The sequence below is a fragment of the Nelusetta ayraudi genome, unplaced genomic scaffold, assembly GCF_046127955.1.
Source record: "Nelusetta ayraudi isolate G7.1 ecotype Tasmania unplaced genomic scaffold, CSIRO-AGI_Nayr_v1 ptg000048l, whole genome shotgun sequence".
Lineage (NCBI taxonomy): Eukaryota > Metazoa > Chordata > Actinopteri > Tetraodontiformes > Monacanthidae > Nelusetta > Nelusetta ayraudi.
The window spans coordinates 15,191,252-15,211,225 of record NW_027466098.1 but is presented as its reverse complement, the minus strand read 5'-3'; the positions used below and the strand labels follow the sequence as shown (position 1 = coordinate 15,211,225).

The window sequence follows — 19,974 nt, the reverse complement described above, 5'->3', positions numbered from 1 at the left end:
GAAGCAGCTCAGCATGCAGTAACACAAGAAAATTAAACACACTCTCCAAATCTCTTTAAATTCAGATAATACAAAATCATTATAGAAACCACTATAGATTATAAATAGATACACTGGGGTGTTTCCTGAATCTAAATCAAATGCATAAATAATCTGGAATCTATCATGAAGTCTGTACACACTGTTGAACTTTTTGTGCCTGTGTCTCATTGAACTCTTTTGAATATGACCATGTGACCAGCATCGAAGAAAATGTTGAGTCACGATCTGAATGAAATCTCTCTGGGCAAAAAGACAGACCTGCGGACAGGTACAATGACGAGCCTTGTCTTCAGCTACATACACCTGGGGGACAGCGGGTGGAAAAACCTCCAGGTTCGAGTCAAAAAGGGCCTCATTATCTGTGGGAGCACAAGACACATCACTTCACATTGTCAGACCACAACTGTCTTCTTCAATTTCAATCCAAAAAAAGGGGGCATAACATTTCTGGAACGTGTATGCAAATAAAAAAAAAAAACCTGACCCCATTGTCCTCTTAGCACAAACGCTGATACGAATTCGAACTTCAACATCTTCTTCTTGACAACAGAATCTTGGAGGTTCCAGACAGGTGATCACCACCTCATTAGAAGCTGCCCTATAATCAACTAATGTCACCAGGGGTCAGTAGTTGTAATGTGATGCTTTTCAACCCCCTTCTACAGACAAACAATAGCACCCACACTGACTTTTTAATGGTCAAATAATGTTGAATGTGCTAAAAACAAAGAAAAACAACAACAACAAAGAAAAACAACAAAACTTAATTTGTATGTGTTGGACTTATCTGACAGGCAGGGGGAGCTCTTTATTTGCGGTGTTGAAGATGGTTTCACTGCTCATCCGATTGTCCTGTAACTTATGTTCCTCATAGCCAGTCATTGTGGTTATAGTTTGGTTGTTTCTTTTGTCCAGACAAGGGTTTTTTTTTGTTGGTTTTACCTTCTTGACATTTTTCCGGCAGAGCTTCTGCTTTCCTCAGAAGTGTCACAGGACAGTGTTACACCACCTTGTCTAATGATCAGTCATTGTGGTTGTTAATGGAGACGGCACTGAAAACTGTCAGTCATGCTATTAAACTATTAAACTATTTTATCTGATTTTATTCTTGTAATTATATTTATTTTGATTTGTATTTGTTTTAGGCTAAAAGACGTGTATGTAAAATCCTCCAAATAAAACTATGTAAAACTGTATTACACCAATCACAACCAACAAGAAAATCTGGACAAAGCATTCTTCTTTCTTTTTTTTTTTCAACATATGCACAAATAACATGATGTTTGTGCTTTATAGTCACATCATTTAAATGCATCTTTATTGTAAATGCATCGGCTACTTTGCTTTGAGTGCACACTTTTATGCACGCTTTGCCCTTTGAGCACAAAATGAAAATCTGTTTGACAAACCCAGAACCTGTGAACATGCATGTAACCACATGCAGACACCTTGCAAAACATCCACCTGTTGTTGGGGCAGATAACGAGTCCAACTGGTTTGAATGAAGGACCGGTGTCGTAAAGTTTGAACCGTAAAATCACAATTCAAAACGCTCCCAATTGTTTCTGCATCCCAGTGTATTTCTTCAGAATGGTTGTTATTGCTCTTTTTTTCCCCCTCAGCAGAGCATTTTGACATCAAAGGCATTTGTGGCATATGTGCAACAGACACATAATCTGCATGATTCCTCCACAGGAAAAAAGAGTTATTGGAAAACTTGGAGAGGAGAGAGTCAGAGGAATAAAGCTTTTTTTTTTTTTTTTGTAAGAATCAAAAGTAAGTACAGCAACAATATTTTGTTCAACGCAAAGAGGCATCTCTGGCTCTCTTATCTGCGATCCCCCACTGATTCAGACTGTTAGAACCTCAGGGTTCTTGTTTAGGTCATGTGATGTTTGTCACGTCCCAACATGTATGAGTCACGGAGCAGCCAACAAGGGCAACAGCAGTCTCTTGAATTACCTGCTGAAACTGTGTGGCTGCCTGGCGGTGACGTCACACACACACACACACACACACACACACACACACACACACACACTTGCACAATGACACATGAAACCACTTACACAGGTGCTGTTCTCTAAATTAATCAACACAACCCCACACATGCAGCTTAAGTTCCATCATGGGATAAAAAAAATTCCACTTTACTATTTTTAACTCATAAATGTTTCTGATGTGTGTCACGCATTGACACATTTCCTGTTTACGTTGCTCTTGATAAATTAAGAATCAGGCCAAACACCTGCACTCCAGCCAGGTGTTTGGCTCTCAGGTCTCCTCAGCTGCAACTCATCACATGATCGTGATCAGTCTGCTGCTCAGTCCCTCACTCACAGGCAACCGTTTTGTGTATTTGTTATTTAAAACTTCAGGGTTTTTTTTGGTCTCCAGTTTGTCCGACGGCAATTTACCGTCCCGCTTAATTTTTTCTGGTTAACAAGAAATGGTGACACTCTCTCACACGCAAACCAAACACGCGCCACAACACGAATGCCTCTGACATGAATTTGTAACTGATCTTGCTGTTCTGTCCAATTGCTTGTGCGGTTTACCAGCTTGGCCAATCAATTTTGTCAGTGTGAGCCGGATCAAGTAGTTTTATCCATTAGCATCAAAAGACTATTTCGTTTAAGGTGAATGTTGAAATGCAATCACACCTCAATTTCCACCTTCTTCAAGCTTCACAAATTCCACCACATGATCATCAGTGGCTGGTCAACTGAAATCATCAATGCCAACAGAAACCAATTAAGCCCCATTTCTCACTGCAGCCACTACCTTTAATAAACATTATACATTTTTTGGGGGGATATCTTCAAGTCGAGGAGCACAAGACACCAACCCAACCTTTTTGGCCCTGCTGGGACACTTGTATAAGAGGCAGCACCAACCGTTACTGTGAAGTCTGGGCTTGCCTCGCACAACCTGCTCACACCCTGCCACCTCGCACCCCTCTGGCGTTTTCCCACGGCGGCGGCACTCGATTGTTCACCTGTTTGTGCAAAAGCTGTTTTGCTCCGCTCTTGCAGAGAGGCTCTCAGATACGAACCTGTGGATCACGGTGCACTTCATGGTTTCCCTACTGTATGTAACTGGGGAATATGTTGAGAAAGATTCATACAAATTGAACGTGACCAGATGAATTTAGCATGACTTTAATTAAGTGTGTAGAGCTCGGAGGAGCAGCACTTTGGGTTTAATGTCACCCTGAAACCATCTCTCCTCAGATCCCTGATTGTTGAAATTCCTGTGTGTGTGTGGTACCTGTGTGTGTGGAACCCAATCTCCACTCGGAGGCTGTAGAGGCTTTAATGATCCTGCCCCAGATAAAATAGAGGCATTATGGTCCTAAAGGTAGTTTTGGCTCTTAAACACTGCTTCTATTCATTTCTGAAACAATCTGATTCTCTCCCTGCCTTTCTTGCCCCCTCTCACTATTCCCTCTTTTTGCAACCGGAATCACTTGGCTTGGTGTTTGCCTTCCTCCCGACATCTCCCTCCTGTCGACTTCTCAACTGCAAAGTAAAAACTACAAATCTGTAGACTGGGACTTAATAAAGTTGCAGACTCAACTTTTTCCTCTTGAAGAACCAACTACGGTGGCTGCAACCCTTCAGCTGGAAAGGACTACGATCAACACAAGGTCAGCCTCTTATTTCCATCCTAACGTTTTATTTGTTAATGCGCTCAGCGGGTTTTTGAGGCTTAGTTTGGATTTGTCAGTTATTTTTGAGTTGTTCCGTCGGGTGTTTGGTTGTTTTTGAGACATTTTTAGACATGATGTGCCCATTGAAACCATTAATTGCATCACTCCACTACTAGTAGACCAGCTAAGTAATTTGTAATCATTGTGAATTGTGGTTGACAGCTGCATTTGGGCAAGCACGGAGGAAAAAATAATTTCAATTTTTTGAAGTGGAATGTATGTATTATATCATTGTATATTTTAAGTCTTTAATCAAGTGAGTCTGTGAAAAGCAGAAGAAAAACATTTTTTTTTTTTTTTTACCAGCTTTTGCATTAGCGCCATTACAAGTAAAATATAGCTAAAATCTAACTTGTGTATTGTATTGTGAACTAGATTCTATCTGTAAAACAAGATAAATATATATTTTATCAATGCTTCAAACAAAACTCAAGTTGGAGTTCATCCTGTGCTCAGCATAAATATCAGCATAGAAAGCGGACTCTCCGTCCTTTTTATTAAAAAACAAAAAACGAAAACCTGAGGCTGGGTTACTTTGCTTTAACTTTCATTCACTCTGGGCTGAAACAAGAAAAAACATGTTCATGTTTTTTTTTATTTTTCACCATGGCGGCACCTTGTTCGCAGTTATTACCACGTTCAACAAATAGAAACATGACAAAGAAAAAAAGAATGGCGAAAAATGTCAAGGGTGTGGCTGATCAAATTGACGTAGACAGAAACCCACAAGATGACACATGCCTGGGACTGGGGTTGTGGAACGAGGGGCAGCTATTGCGCCATATCTCCAAGCGACGATGTGTGTTTGTGTGTCAAAGCCCCTCCCAAATGTCGTGTATAAAAGACGCAGTCCAACGATGCCCGGACACTTCACTCTTGAGGAAGCAAGACTCAAGCGAGACTTTTCTGAGAGAACACCTTGTGGACCACTTTTTTTTTTAATCCCTTGGACGCACAAACCGAGAAGAGACGATGGTTTCAGCCGGCTTTCAGATGCTGGGCACTGCCCTGTGCATCATCGGGTGGATCGGGGTCATCGTCGTTTGCGCCCTGCCGCAGTGGAAGGTGACGGCTTTCATTGGTCAGAACATAGTGACTGCTCAGACCACTTGGGAAGGGATTTGGATGACCTGCGTGGTGCAGAGCACCGGCCAGATGCAGTGCAAAGTCTACGACTCCATGCTGGCCCTCAGCACTGACCTGCAGGCCGCCCGCGCCCTCACCATTGTCTCCATCCTGGTGGGCCTGTTCGGCCTCCTGCTGGCCATCGCCGGGGGAAAGTGCACCAATTGCGTGGAGGACGAGGGCACCAAGGCCAAAGTGGGTATGGCGTCCGGCGCCATCTTCATCATAGCCGGCATGCTGTGCCTCATCCCCGTGTCCTGGACGGCCAACACCATCATCAGGAACTTCTACAACCCGCTGTTGGCCGGCTCGCAGAAGATGGAGCTGGGAGCGGCGCTCTTCATCGGCTGGGGCGCCTCGGCTCTCCTCATCCTGGGCGGGGCCCTGCTCTGTGCCAACTGCCCCCCCAAGGATAACTACTCGGCCAAGTACGCTGCCGCTCGCTCAACCGGACCCAAGGACTACGTCTGAGGAGAGGAGGCAGGAATGACAACGGCTCTGAAAGACAAAACATCACTTTGATATGACTTTTTTTTTTGTCCGCAGTTTTCATGCCAATTTGTCATGCAGCTTAAGATTTTGATCCACCTGACAACAAAAAGACAATGTCATGGAACACTCTGCCAAGAACAGTTTGTCCAGATTGCGTTCCAAAAGAGAAAAAGAAAAAAATATTATGCTGTTGCAACGTTTCACAGGTTTTATTGCATTTCCTTTGTTTTCAACTATCATATCATTTCAACATTTTATGTTTGTGTTATATGTGACTGTTTCAAAATGTAAATAAAGTTTTTTTTGTATCATCACTGTAGATCTTGTGTCGTGTTTTTTCAACCTATGGCTACTAAAAAGTGGAGTGCCAACAAATTTGATTTATTTAATTATTTGATTAATTACTGATGACAGGACGTGCTTTACCCCAGAAATGCAACATGTTTTTCAAAAAGTAAGTTACGCACAGCTAGATTGATTAAAAAAAAAAAAAAAAAAAAAAGTAAAGAAATGAGTATTGAATACGAATGAATTTAAGAAATTATTATAAGCTTTTGAGAAACAAGGTTCAGCAAAAATGAAATTATTCTCATGGTTTCCAAAATTCTTCCTTTTTCAACACAAGTATCTTCCTGTTCTTGACATGTCACCACCCTCTGTTTAATGGTGCCACTTGCTGGTAAAAGATGGAAAGTCCTGCCATTTGCCTTGCTCAGTCATGCGTAAACATGGCTTTCATCTTATGACTTATGACTAGTTTCTATTTCAATCCAAACAGGACTTATCGCCCTGTGTTGGCGCAATTGTGGCTTCTATTTGCTTTATTCGTCAGTACATCCAGATCCCTGCAGGCCAAACTACGATGAATAACGGTATTGGCATTAAAGATTAGAATTGAAAATGAACCGTGAGGGAATCCTCACAAAGACAGAGGCAGTTAGAGATGAGGTCACCAATGTGTTTCCATAATGATGAGAATTTATATCGACATTAAGAAGAGGCCTATTGTAAAGACGCAGACACATGGTGTCACCAGGTATAAGAAAGATTTGAGATTAAGATCAAAACACAGGTGAGCATTTTGTGCAATATGCTCTCCGGCCACCAGAGGCTCCTACACTTTACTCTCTGGGCCTTTAGGTGAGTGTAATTATTAGACCTGTAAACTGTATCTCAGTTATGAGAAACTCGAGGTCGATCCATTGGCTCCATTTAGTCTCTGACCTTGAGGCTCTGGATTCTGGCAGGTCAGCACAACAAAAGGTTACTGGGTCTGTTTATGGATAAACTCCTCCTGGCCAATGGCAGCAGTTTCACATACCCTCATGTGTGTGTTGCTACATCCCACACAGCAAGGGTATAAATACAAGCTTGCGTCAGAACCTGCGCTTTTTTTTTTGCCTTCCTCTCGCATTGGACTTGCCAGGAACAAGGACGGACAAAATGGTTTCCCAGGGGATTCAGATGACGGGCATCTTCATGTGTGTGATCGGCTGGTTTCTGGTGGTGGTGGTGTGCGCGCTGCCCATGTGGAAGGTCACAGCGTTCATTGGGGCCAACATCATCACGGCGCAGACCATCTGGCAGGGCATGTGGATGAACTGCGTGGTGCAGAGCACGGGCCAGATGCAGTGCAAGGTCTACGACTCCATGCTGGCGCTGCCCCAGGACCTGCAGGCCGCCCGCGCCATGATCATCATCTCCATCCTCACCGGAGTCTTCGGGCTGGTTCTGTCCATCGCCGGCGGCAAGTGCACCAACTGCATCGAGGACGAGCGATCCAAGTCCAAAGCCAGCATCCTGGCGGGGGTTCTGTTCATTGTGTCCGGGCTGCTCTGCCTCATCCCCGTCTCCTGGTCGGCCAACACCATCATCGCCAACTTCTACAACCCCATCACCCTCAACGCGCAGAGGTACGAATTGGGGGCGGCGCTGTACATCGGCTGGGCGGCGACCGCCCTGCTGCTGATGGGCGGCGGGCTCCTGTGTTGGAACTGCCCCCCCAAACACGATCGGCAGCAGTACGTGCCCAACTACGCCCCCAATTACGCCCCAGCGAAATCAACATCTACGTCGAGAGAATACGTCTAAAATGTTCGGCACTTCTTCTTCTTTGTGCGCCTGAGAAAACGGGGGTCTGATTTTTCAGCCGACGCCTTGTGTCGGACGTCTCCCGCTGCTTGTCTTTTTGTCGGAGCGTGACCTTCACCAGGTGATACTCCACTCTCAAGTCACTGTAAACATAAACAGAGGCCTCATTTGCCATCGACCGGAGAGGTTTTGGATTCTAGTGGATTCAGTGACACCAGGATGGAAAAAAGCTGATGCACTGATGACTGTACAAGTGAGAAAACAACATGGTCTGATGAATGTCCCTATCTAAACTTTCAAAGTGACATTAATTTAATTTTTTTTTTAAAAAAATCAGCAAATCAGTTTTCAGTTAAATGATACATATAATTTTTTTTTAACGGGCAAACAATAATATGTTACAAAAAAGCCTGTTTATTTATCTGTATTTTATCATTTGTTTTAGATCCATGTCACCAATGTGTGAATACCACCCATGGATTTTTCTGGCTGTCCTTTTGTGTTTGTTTGTTTTGAAGCGTGAATGTTCTTTTAATATAAATAAACTATGCACTCTCATGATGACTGTGGCTCAGCTTCTTTCTCAGACACCGGTGGCAAAAACAAAATGCTAATTAAAACAAAAAACAAAATAACTTGCTTCTAAATAGTAGGTAGATGTAGATAGATAAGTGCAAGTCCTGTGATTGATTGACTTCCTGTGAGTCATCACGTCACTGCCGTGATCAACAGCAGTGCTTAAAAAGATAATCCCTTCCTGTGCTGGAAGTGTGACGCCCCTTTAGGAGGGCGAGGACAAACACTTCATTAAGTTGTATTTTATCATTTGTTTCATATCCATGTCACCAATGTGTGAATACCACACATGGATTTTTCTACAAAGTTCCCACTGATCAAAGTATTTAGTGTGACGAGTGCCTAACTTTTTCCATCCCCCTCTTTGCACATAAACTGCAGAAAACTCCAGTCGGCAAGATTCAGTAGCAACTAATGGTAAAAAAAAACAAAAAACAATATTCATCTTAATCCTTGTTTTATGTTTTATATTACTTTTGTAACACCAAGAGTGACGTCAATATCAAATCATGAAACTCAAACCAGATCCATGTTATGGTTTACAGTTGAAACACTATTAATATTACCAACTCCTCACAGTTCTTGACATAAACATTATTTGCTCTTTACATTAACACAAATGATTATTGACAGCAAATAATAATACAACATTTTTTTTCACTTTTATTTTTTTCTCAAATGATTTTTTTTATGTCATAGACAACCCATGAAGATAAAATCTTACCTTTTTGGTTCTGCACTGAGATCCATTACTGTCCATCCCACAACTACTCACATTTTAATTAGCACAATAAAAGCACAAAAACCCACAGCTGCAGGCCGATGAGTGGCCATCTAACACGAGTGGAAATCCCACCCAATCCCCTCGATCCTCAGTGCAGAGAACATCTGCATATAAAAGCCTGTTTCATGACAACAAAGGGGAACCATTGTTTCAACACGGGTGCCGCTGCTTAAGGCAGAGGAATCTTGTTTGGCCAGAAGAACCTCTCTGACAACACGGCGAGCCCTCCTCCTGCGCTGCTGACTTCCTGCAAAAACAACAAGCCGGAGAATCGCACTACTCGGTGAGAGCAGCGGACGTGTGCGCTGAAACGCTCCTGTCTCTCGCTCTGCGACGAGGCCACTTCACCATGGGGAGGATCGCCAAGGAGACCGCAGGTCAGGTCATTTGCTTCATCGGCTTCGTGGGGATCGCCGTGACCTGTGGGATCCCCATGTGGAGAGTCACCTCCTTCATCGGGGCCAACATCGTGACGGGCCAGGTGGTGTGGGACGGCCTGTGGATGAACTGCGTCATGCAGAGCACAGGCCAGATGCAGTGCAGGCTCAACGAGTCGCTCATGAGCCTGACCAGGGACCTCCAGGCCTCCCGCGCCCTGGTCATCATCGCACTCATCTTCGCCTTCATCGGGTTCGTGATCAGCTTCATTGGAGCCAAGTGCACCGGCTGCGTGAAGAGCGATTCCTCCAAAGCCAAGGTGGTGATCTTGTCCGGCTGCCTCATCATCGCTTCAGCCATCCTGATCCTGGTCCCCGTCTGCTGGTCCGCGGCCGTCACCATCACGGACTTCCAGAGCCCCCTGACCATCAACTCGCAGAGGAGGGAGATCGGAGCTGCCATCTACATTGGCTGGGCCTCCGCAGCCATTCTTCTCATCGGAGGAATAACCCTCACGACATCATGCCCTCCTCAGAAGCCCATGTACGGATACGTTGGCTACCCACCGGCGCCGGTGTACCCCTACGCAGCCCCGGGGGTCAACCCGGCAGCATACGGCCCAGTTTATGCCCCCCCTTCCAGAACGTACTCGGCCACAGGCTCGTACGCTCCCACCAAGCCGTATGCAGCGCCGTCCGCATACTCGGCAGCACAGTATCTGTAAAAACAACAAATACTGCCAAGAGAAGAGGAGAAAAAAGACTCTGATCGTTGCAAGAAAGACTTGTTAGTGCAGTGTGAGGCGGATGTCTCCCAAAACATTCCTCGAATCGAAAATTAAGTCATTCAAACAATTGCTATCTGTTGTTTTCAGTTTTGCCTAAATTTTTAAAATGTGAGGAAAAATGTTTCGATGTGATCATAAAAGCTGTTTGTTGGCCTTATTGTGCCTGTCTGTTTATTTACAAGTTGGAAGTGCTCTTTTTTATGTAAATAGTGAAGATGCTTTGTTAGTTTGTTTTCAAATGATTTTTCACAAATCAGACTTTGGAGAATTCATTTTCAAGAGCTTTAATAAAAATGTTTCTTCATTTTAACAAATCTCATTGTCTCTTCTCATTTTATGGGTAACCTCAAATCAGGGTCTGAGCTGCCATTTCAATTGGTGTAGAAATGAATGAGATGGTTCCTCAACTTCTAAACAAAAGAATGACCTCAAAATAACATTCATTTATTCATTTGCCTATTTATTCATTACTTAAACATTTTACAGAATCTATAAACCAACAAATATACAAAACCTATCTAAAATACACCAAGATACAGAATACATTAATCAAAACCCAGTCAGTGGTGACATGCGGTTGGTTGGTGGTTTCGACAGAGATTGTTTGAAAAAATACAACATATACAGGTGCTTAAATGGTTGTGTGAGTAAGAACAGGAAACTTAAATGAGAAGGAAGTTAATTGTCATTGGTCCGGTGATACTATTACCTCTTTGGGGATTTTTTTTTTCTTTTCAAACAAGGAGCAGACGTTTCAATTGCTGACCAATCGAAACCTCTTAAACTTCATTGTCATTGTTTCACTCAAGTAGCTCCGCCTCTTTCCGGTCCTCATTTACATAGAGCTGTTAGGATGTAGGCTCATCTCGTCTCATCTGCATCGAAACTACTCCCAGTTCACAAACATAATAATGTCAAGAATCTGGTTGGGCGAGTGAAGGACACTAGTTTCAGGTCAGGGGTAAGGCATTCTGACTCCACCCCCAAGAAGTCAGCCCTTAAAAACAGAGGAGGTGTGCCGGAGCCCAGACATCCAGCTTTTTGAGCCAAGCTGAGCTGAGCTGAGCCGACCTCCTCCTGAAACTTCACCGCCACTCTCAAACTACAACCTCAAAATGGTGTCGATGGGAAGACAGATGCTGGGCTTCATCCTGGCCATCATCGGTTTCCTGGGCACCATCATCGTGTGCGCCCTTCCCATGTGGAAGGTCACGGCCTTCATCGGAGCCAACATCGTGACGGCGCAGGTCATCTGGGAGGGCCTGTGGATGAACTGCGTGACACAGAGTACAGGCCAGATGCAGTGCAAGATCTACGACTCGCTGCTGGCCCTGCCCCAGGACCTCCAGGCTGCCAGGGCCCTGGTGGTCATCGCCATCATCGTGGCCGCCTTCGGGATCATCCTGGGGGTGGCTGGAGGCAAGTGCACCAACTTCGTGGAGGACGAGACGGCCAAGGCCAAGGTGGCCATCGCGGCTGGCATCATGTTCATCTGCGCCGGCGTTCTCATCCTCATCCCCGTCTGCTGGTCGGCCAACACCATCATCAGGGATTTCTACAACCCCATCCTGACCAACGCCCAGAGGAGGGAGCTGGGCGCCGCGCTCTACATCGGCTGGGGCACGGCCGGCCTCCTCATCCTCGGTGGCGGCCTGCTCTGCAGCTCCTGCCCACGCAAGGAGAGAGACGAGTACCCCGTCAAGTACGGCGCACCCAAGTCTGCGGTCAGCAGCCGAGCCTACGTCTGAGAGCTCCGTTCTCCAGAGAGAAGAGAGACAACTTGCCCTAAAAACCCTCTTGACTAATCCTCCATGACTTGTGAGTCTTTCATAACACCACGAGTCGGGCCTCACTTTTCTCGTGTGCAATGCGACACAAAGAAGCGAGAGCTTTTTTTTTTTAATTTGAAGGAGCTCAGATCTTTGGTGTAGACGAGACAGATTATTTATGTTGGAATGAGACGCGCAGTTAAGCGCTGTGAAAACATGAGAAGAAGGACTGGACTGAGTTGCTCTTCTATACTATGCTCCGATTTTCAACTTTGTTCCTCCTGTAGAAGAAAATTGTACAGCACAGGAATGTCTTGTGAATTTATTGTATAAAATCTGTGACAAGTGATTATGTGATGAAAGGCTGGTTTTGTTTACTGTAATCACTGATTTGTAATAAAAATAAATCTTTTGATAAATCACAAACTTTCATCAGCGTGTTTATACCTTTCCTTTTCACACTATATGTTTTGTATTTTATTTATATTACTTGCATCACCTACAGAGAAAACACCAATGGAAAAATCATTCGACATGATAAAAAGATCAAATAGCCAAAACCTAATGAGCTTATCAGATCAGTGGTGATTGATTGTGGGCATTCACATTCAAACAACCATTTGAATTCCATCTGACAATTTGATGAAGGGAAGACACAGTTGTGCCTGAATGCATTGAACATTCACTGAATTTACCATCTGATGACTTTAAATACACAGACAAGATTAAAGTATCAGTCGAGCAGCAACAACAACATTTATTCAAGCGAGTGCTGAAACCAGTTTGACCAGTTTTGCGGTACAAACCAAGGCTTTGTGAAACTTTCTGCAGTTGCTTTTTTTTTTTTGTCATTTTTGACACCTCCTAGTAGTTACACTATCTGTTTACTTGAGAAAAAGGTAAACGAATGCTCAACAAGTTCATTTCAGAATATGAATAAAATATTTAAATGAGCTTTTTTTTTTTTACATGTTCAACATTTAAGATGTCTTAAGGGCACGAGGCAGTTAGTCAATTATAGCCTTTGTTGCTGCGGTTAAGACTGACTATCAGGTTTGATTGGATGGGAACGTCGTCGTTAGCCTGCGTTTCTGTTAATGTCAGTAAATCCTCGGTAAGAATGAAAAGTCTCAACTTAACAGCTGCACCCTCCTTCAGCTCTTCTCTTGAAGCACAACCACTTTTATTTTCAAAAGATGGGAAGGATGATCATGAAGGAAAACCACAAGGGGAAAAAAATGGTATGCTTAAATAAAACAGGTCCTATGAATTTACTTATTTAAAATCATATCAAACAGTTCACTCTTTTTGCCTTCTACAAGAAAAAATTAATTCCGACCGACCTGCTGGACATGTATATTGCTCAAAGGTTTCGTTTATTTTTGGTAGTACTGTAAAGTTTGTTGTAACTTTTTCTTTTTTGTCAGAAAGATTGCAAAAAAAATAAATTGTCAGGGTTCCATGGACTTATATTGGGGAATTTGTCTATTTATTTATTTTTTTTAATATTTTGCTTACCTACCCTTAGTTATCTTTTAGAAAATCAGTTAGGTGCTTTTTTACCATGACTTCTCTCTAACATGCCTCTGAAATAAAACCTTTCCTGTTTGCCAGCCTGGAGAGTTGCTCACACCCAGATTGAGAAGATAAACAGTTGACCTCACTGGTAATTTACAGCATGCAAGACTAGCGTCACCGCCTCAGAGAAAGAGGATGATGACACTGCTCGCAAAGACCTTTTTCCTGTAAATGCATGTTTGACAAATGTATAAAACTTCAAAGGGGGGTTTGGATAAAAGACTAGATTTCCTCCTGAATATAATTATTTTATCATAAGTGAAAATTGTCTGCTGAAATTGGCCGTGCAAAAAAACTGAGCATTTGAGGACAAATTTCACTTAATTAATGTCAGAATTTTCTTAAATTATCTTTAAGGTTAAATTTAAATCATTCACTCCCTTACTTCAAATCACATGTACCAGAATAACTGGAATGAGACTTACAGAGACAGAGCCTGAGGTGACATTTCTTTCGAAATCAGGAAGTAGGGATACGTACATCACGAGACACCGACAAAACCCCTCAAATTGTATGTGCTAATCAAAGCTTTTCTCTTCATGCCAACAACCACAAAAACAGTTATATGTGCGCCAAATGGCTGCTGTTATGACTGTTGACGATAATAGGCAGTTACTCTGACCAACAGATAAATTGTGGACGTCTTCAATTAAATCTGAATAGACAAGCGGAGAGTCACAACACAAAGTTTGTTTTTCCGCAGTTGTGTAAAGCAGTTCTGGGTAAGATCCAGACGGACGTTCTCAGTGATTGGCGTGCTTGTTTACAAAGATTGTGGCCTGCACTGGTCCACATTCGGCAAGCAGCCCCTGCTGTGGCGACGGCATCAGACACATGTGGTGAGGGCGAGGCCGCGTGGTCTTCAATTGTGCGAACGCGCCCCATTTCTTTTTTTTTTCTCCACTCAACGTGGTTTCACATTCCTGAGCTGTTGTCTTCGAGAGAATCTGACCAAACCTGTTTCAGATTAATCACGTCAAAGTCATCCCTGTCGACGGGGACAATGACAGGGATGAGCCTCCGCGTCACTGAGACGACGTCATTGAGTTTGAAATTTCAAAAAAAAAAAAATATCAAGGTCGACCGTTAAACTGTTTGCGAACTAAAAAAGAAGGAAAAGAAAAATAGTAGGACAAGAATGTTCAGAAGCGTCCAGATGGTAAAAGTTGGAGCTGGTGTGATTTGTGGAGTTTTCAGTTTGTCAGAACAACAGTGGAGCAACACAAATCGTTTCTCTGATTACGTGCTCTGGTTGGCATGCTGATGTTTGGTTTCAGGAAATGAACAAATGTTTTAGGAAGAAGTCTGTGCAAAAATAATTTTAACATTACCGTTCCATTTTTTTTCTCGTAGAGGAGATATGCTGGGGCAACATTTCCTAAGAAACTGAAGTAGGTACGTGCTCTGGTTGGCATGCTGATGTTTGATTTCAGGAAATGGACAAATGTTTTAGGAAGAAGTCCGTACAAAAATAATTTTACCATTACCGTTCCCTTTTTTTTTTTTCTGGCAGAGGAGATATGCTGGGGCAACATTTACTAAGAAACTGAGGTAGGGATGAGTTGTGGGAGGAATTCAACACTGGCTTTTGTTCAATAGTATAAATATCTTGACAATGAAAAACACCTTCCTGGCTTTGGTTGGATTTTTTAGCTGTTGCTTTTTTTCCTTTTCATTTTTCACTCCTTTTTTGCTCCCAGAATTCGACACTGTGCAGGACGCGGCACAATGATTGATTCTACTGCAGCTGTTTGCATTCACTCAGTCCAATTCACAAACACAGGAAGTTTGTCTACCTCCAACAGTTCTTATGGCGTATTTGATTGCCAAACGCTGCCAGTGTGAAACCCTTGTTGTGAGCAGCAACAAAAAAAACCCTTTGTAATGCAACACTCCTCTCTATGCGGAGGAATCGAGTGAGACGACAACCATGTATTGTCTATGCACAAAGAATCTGGCCGAGCTAGTCTTCTTTGGCGGGGCCGATGAAAAAAAAATCTCGAGTGAGACGAGAACACCTCCCTTGCTTTAATTCCGCTGTGCCTCTGATGCGCACAAACAGCTGATCAGTTTTGCCGAAACCCTGGCAGAGTCTCTTGGAGTTTGAGAGGCGAGGACGAGGACGACGATGGGTTCCATGGGTATGCAGATGGCCGGCTGCGCTCTGGCCCTCTTCGGCTGGATCGGCGTGATCATCACCTGCGGGGCGCCCATGTGGCGCGTCACGGCGTTCATCGGCAGCAACATCGTGACCTCGCAGACCGTGTGGGAGGGCCTGTGGATGACCTGCGTGGTGCAGAGCACGGGCCAGATGCAGTGCAAGATCTACGACTCCATGCTGGCCCTCAGCGTCGACCTGCAGGCCGCCCGGGCCCTGATGGTGGTCTCCATCATCACGGGCTTGGCGGGGCTCCTCGTGGCCTTCGCCGGAGGCAAGTGCACCAACTTCGTTCCAGACCGGGCGGCCAAGGCCAAGGCGTGCGTGGCAGCCGGCGTGCTGCTGATCATCTGCGGGCTGCTCTGCCTCGTGGCCGTCTCCTGGACGGCCAGCATGGTTATCAGGGACTTCTACAACCCCCAGCTGATCAACGCGCAGAAGCGGGAGCTGGGAGCGTCACTCTACATCGGCTGGGGCGCCGCAGGGCTGCTCATGCTGGGCGGAGCGCTGCTGTGTGCGCAGTGTCCCCCGAAAGAGGACGACACCTCGGTGAAGTATCTTCTAAACAGGTCCGCAGGAAACGGCCAAGGGGATTCAGGCAGATCCATGACACCAACCAAGACATATATTTAGGATTTCTGAAAGGGACCGAGAGACACTGGACTGCTGCTTTGGAATCTTGCACTTAAATAACCCCCAGATGAAGGAAATTTGCTTTTATTTTTGTCTCAATTGTGAAATATATGTGTGTAGCCCTTGTCATAGAGACACAATCCACACCTTTGTGGAAATCACTGTCCTCCATTTAAATAATTAGAAAAATATAATCTGTAAAGTCTGTCTTTTGAAGTATTGTTAAGTATTGTGCGTCTATTTGCTTTTCAAAATAAATGACTTTTTATTTCTCAGTTTGGTTTCTTTCTCCTCTCTCACTCTTGTTTGCACACCCTGAGGAGCGCACCTGTTGCTCTCCAGGCAGTGAGGGAACCTGTTTGTCAGGTACTTGGCACAGATACTGTCAAGCAAACTAACACAGTGACTCAGGGACTTCAGGACCTTCTGTTTCTTGCTGCTCTGTTTACAGAGCAGGACCGTGGTGGTGGGGGGACTCATTCCTACTCTTTTATTGTCTTGCTTTCACACGCTCAGATGTGGCAACCCTAAGGCACAACTCCCTTCACCTGAAAACACACTCAAAGAGACACACTGATGACACTCCTGCAAGGCAGATGTCTGCCATTGCAGTGCAAATGTTTATACATTAGCATTTCTGCGGTCATGTGCTGTTTGCCCAGGGTTTTATTTGCACTCGCATAATATCAATAACACATAGTAAGTCGGGAGTGTTTGGTTTGACCTGTTCGGTTGATTTGCAGATAAGGGAAATGTGGCCAATGTTGTTGTAATCAATATAAGAGCAATTTTTCAAAACCAGCTGCGTAAAAAGGAGACAATGACTCCAAGTTACATGTACATTTCTGTCTTTGACAGAATACTGCCACCTAGTGGGGGGTACGTTTTCTGTACTGTGAAAATGTTTCCAATAGTTGGAGGAATGTACTTTTTTTTCATTTGTTTACTTACTCACTTACTTACTTACTTATTTTTGGTTTCTGTTCCTCAAATCTTAATGCGTAATTTGGTTGAATCATCCCTTTCATTCAATGAGGAACAACATTGTTCCTTTTTTTTTTTTTTTTGTTTTACCTACAACCATTACTATCTTGTCTACCATTTATGTTGCCTCAATTTTTCCGATTTCAGTGAAAGCTAATTTTTTTTTCATTTGTGTGTGTGTGTGTGTGTGTGTGTCCCAGGACGTGTGCACAACGTGTCCCATGGCTCTGCAGGAGCTGGGCATCAGCCTGTCCATGGCCGGGGTCGCCGGGACCATCCTGATTTGCGCTCTGCCCATGTGGAAGGTGACGGCATTCATCGGCACCCACCTGGTGGTCATGCAGGTGTTCTGGGAGGGTCTGTGGATGACCTGCGTCAGCGAGTACACGGGTCAGATGCAGTGCAAGCTCTACGACGCCCTGCTGGATCTGTCGCCAGACCTGCAGGCGGCCCGCGGCCTCATCTGCATCAGCCTGTTCCTGGGGTGTCTGGGCTTCCTGGTCTTCCTCCTGGGGGCCCGCTGCACCAACTGCCTTAGCCACCAGAGGATCAAGGCTCGGATCGTGCTCAGCTCGGGGGCCATCTTCTGCCTGGGGGCCCTCACCACCATGGTGGCCGTGTCGTGGACGGCCAACTCCATCATCAGGGACTTCAACAACCCGCGGGTGCCCGAGGTGCTGAAGAGGGAGCTGGGAGCTGCCATCTATATCGGCTTTGTGACGTCCGGCCTGCTGCTCTGTGGAGGAGCCGTTCTGTGCACGAGCTGCCCACCGCAGCAGGACAGACCCTCTGCCGCCTTCTACACTCTGGCCAATGGGGCCACACACAGCAGCTACGCTTTCAAGAACTATGTGTGAAGTGAAAGCTGGGAGCCTAAAGTCAGATCAGTCTGTTTGTCTGACACTGGAAAACACAATTTATCTGGTTCTTTGGGCTGTAACATATATACCAAGATACAGCATTTTTAATCATTAAAAGTATAAAAATAGAAACTATTCACTTTTGTGAGCTTCCTTTTGTCCAGAACCCACTTTCATTCTGTCCAAGGTGATATCAACACCAGCCAAATTGAAAGGTTTGGCAGGAGAATTGAGTTAGAGGCCCAATATATTGCTAGTTTGACTTTAACATTGTTTTCATTTCATGATTCATTACTACTTTGCCCCCTTTGTGATGTCATAAAGGGGACTGGAAACTTTATGAAGTTATTGACGACAAACTGCATGTTCAGCCCTCCAGGAACTTTCTCGTGGCCAATGTTTTTTTGTCTGTTTCCAAATACTGTTTGTAGAGCAGCAGGTTGAAAGGGTGGGAGCTGTAAACACAGGGCTAAAAAAAGATTTCTGAATGTGTTTTATGTGCAACCTTTAAGTTTAATGAACTTTAACTTTAATGAAACCATTAAATGAGTTTGTCTTGCATAACCTGACGCAGCGACAGAGGATCAGAACCAGAGTGCAGGAAGGAAGTTTCCCGCCCCCCCCCTACAGAAAAATGAGAGACAGAGATTGCTTTGGAGGCAGAGCAAACACAGAGAATTTCCTTCACTCCACCCAGCGAGCACCTTGTCTTCTTCTTTCTCTTCTTTCCTGCGAATACCAAAAGAACTGGTTCCCCGGTTTACTGAAACAAGCATGCACACGTTTCAAAGAAAAGCACCACACCCAGGCCCGTCTGCAGCCAGCTGACTGAAGACAGACGGTCGGGGCCCGCAGCAGTCAGGAGTCGAGGCCTGAGTCGTGATGCGGTGGCGGCTGGAGCTGGCGGCCCTGGTTGTGGCCTTCGCTGGGTGGTTCTGCGCCATCCTGACCCGCTCCCTGGCCCTGTGGACGGTGAGCGGCACCCTGGACAACAGCACGGCCACGCTGCCTGCCTACTGGGATGGGGTGTGGCTGGAGTGGGATCACTGGGACTTGGCCCATGACGGCAGCCTGCACTGCTCCTTCTACCGCTCTCTCATGTCGCTCTCTGGGAGCTTCAGGACGTGGAGGAGCCTCATCGTGGCTGCGGTGGTGGCCGGGGGTCTGGCCGTGATGGTGGGTGCCGCCGGGGCCTTGGGCTTCCCAGCCAGACGCTGGATTCAAGTGGTGTCTGGCGCTCTCTCTGTTTTGGCTGGGATCCTGCTGCTGATCCCCACAGCGTGGACTTGCCATCATACCAGCCAGCCGCTGGAGGGCGCTGTGCTACTGAGGAGAGACTGGGGACCTGCGCTCTACCTGGGATGGATCGCCGTCGCGCTTTTGCTGGCTGCTGGTGTTTTTATCACCACCGTAGCGAGGCAGGTGAAGCGGCCTGATGCAGGAGGGAGCCCGGAGCAGGACTTGGATGCAAGTCACCCGCTGAGCCGGATCAACAGGGCTGCGTTCACAAACAGCCAATATGAACGCGGAGAGAGGACAGTGTGAGGCAGCCGGCACTTCACATCGAACTTGTTGAAAGAATCCACTGGCATTCAAATGGAACAGAAAGCCTCTCGTTTGGATAAAGACTGGATTTTTTTTTCTTTTGCTCCTACCAATATTAACTTGTAAAAAACAACAACATTCTACCTGACTTCTTATAGTTGTAGTTCATGACTGTTTACGCACCATTTTTGCTTTGATGAGAAAAATTTAGAAATTACTTCCTCATTCTAAATGATTTGATATTTTTACACGTTTATAACGTTTTTATTCTCCACTGTGAAATGTACATAACAAAATAAAAAGTCTCTTCGGTGTTATATCTTTGCTTTTGAATGTTTATTCAACTTTATTATCAACTTGCAGTTAAAAGGTCAGTCTCAAGATAATAGCATGACTTAATTTATGTTTTCTTGTTGACATTTTAGACAGATTTATCCATAAATCCATTTTCAAAACATGC

At 44.8% G+C, this 19,974-nt stretch overlaps 4 protein-coding genes across 7 annotated transcripts; all 4 read left to right on the top strand.

Annotated features, from left to right (window-relative positions):
- Positions 1-3,579: 3,579 nt before the first annotated feature.
- On the top strand, positions 3,580-8,020 carry cldna (claudin a). Of its 2 annotated transcripts, none has more exons than XM_076036618.1 (2): positions 3,580-3,691; positions 4,474-5,685. In XM_076036618.1, exon 2 carries the CDS (start codon positions 4,727-4,729, stop codon positions 5,348-5,350), a length of 624 nt encoding a protein of 207 aa, XP_075892733.1. In that variant the 5' UTR covers positions 3,580-3,691; positions 4,474-4,726; the 3' UTR covers positions 5,351-5,685. The 2 variants fall into 2 exon arrangements, with proteins under 2 accessions (XP_075892733.1, XP_075892734.1); XM_076036619.1 differs by lacking the exon at positions 3,580-3,691 and adding an exon at positions 6,805-8,020 and having other exon boundaries at positions 4,507-5,202.
- LOC142895506 (claudin-4-like) lies at positions 3,619-18,139 on the top strand. Of its 2 annotated transcripts, none has more exons than XM_076036615.1 (2): positions 3,619-3,691; positions 17,310-18,139. In XM_076036615.1, exon 2 carries the CDS (start codon positions 17,331-17,333, stop codon positions 17,964-17,966), a length of 636 nt encoding a protein of 211 aa, XP_075892730.1. In that variant the 5' UTR covers positions 3,619-3,691; positions 17,310-17,330; the 3' UTR covers positions 17,967-18,139. The 2 variants fall into 2 exon arrangements, with proteins under 2 accessions (XP_075892730.1, XP_075892731.1); XM_076036616.1 differs by lacking the exon at positions 3,619-3,691 and adding an exon at positions 16,528-16,824.
- LOC142895508 (claudin-4-like) lies at positions 9,033-16,400 on the top strand. Of its 2 annotated transcripts, XM_076036621.1 has the most exons (3): positions 9,033-9,753; positions 10,268-10,282; positions 11,292-12,182. In XM_076036621.1, the coding sequence occupies exons 1-3, from the start codon at positions 9,172-9,174 to the stop codon at positions 11,733-11,735; spliced, it is 1,041 nt and encodes a 346-aa protein (XP_075892736.1). In that variant the 5' UTR covers positions 9,033-9,171; the 3' UTR covers positions 11,736-12,182. The 2 variants fall into 2 exon arrangements, with proteins under 2 accessions (XP_075892736.1, XP_075892735.1); XM_076036620.1 differs by lacking the exons at positions 9,033-9,753; positions 10,268-10,282 and adding an exon at positions 15,456-16,400 and having other exon boundaries at positions 11,004-11,590.
- Positions 18,140-18,845: 706 nt separating the features above from the next.
- On the top strand, positions 18,846-19,883 carry LOC142895505 (claudin-4-like). Its single transcript, XM_076036614.1, has one exon. It carries the CDS (start codon positions 18,852-18,854, stop codon positions 19,512-19,514), a length of 663 nt encoding a protein of 220 aa, XP_075892729.1. The 5' UTR covers positions 18,846-18,851; the 3' UTR covers positions 19,515-19,883.
- The last annotated feature ends 91 nt before the right edge of the window (positions 19,884-19,974 follow it).

What these genes read in the sequence shown, in the direction of transcription:
- cldna (XM_076036619.1), top strand. Translation starts at nt 4,727, where the DNA reads ATGGTTTCAGCCGGCTTTCAGATGCTGGGCACTGCCCTGTGCATCATC. An exon ending in GCCGGCTCGCAGAAGATGGA is followed by an intron (nt 5,203 to 6,804) that starts GCTGGGAGCGGC and finishes GCCAGGAACAAG; the next exon opens with GACGGACAAAATGGTTTCCC.
- LOC142895508 (XM_076036620.1), top strand. Translation starts at nt 11,103, where the DNA reads ATGGTGTCGATGGGAAGACAGATGCTGGGCTTCATCCTGGCCATCATC. An exon ending in AGGAGGGAGCTGGGCGCCGC is followed by an intron (nt 11,591 to 15,455) that starts GCTCTACATCGG and finishes GGCGAGGACGAG; the next exon opens with GACGACGATGGGTTCCATGG.
- LOC142895506 (XM_076036615.1), top strand. Translation starts at nt 17,331, where the DNA reads ATGGCTCTGCAGGAGCTGGGCATCAGCCTGTCCATGGCCGGGGTCGCC.
- LOC142895505 (XM_076036614.1), top strand. Translation starts at nt 18,852, where the DNA reads ATGCGGTGGCGGCTGGAGCTGGCGGCCCTGGTTGTGGCCTTCGCTGGG.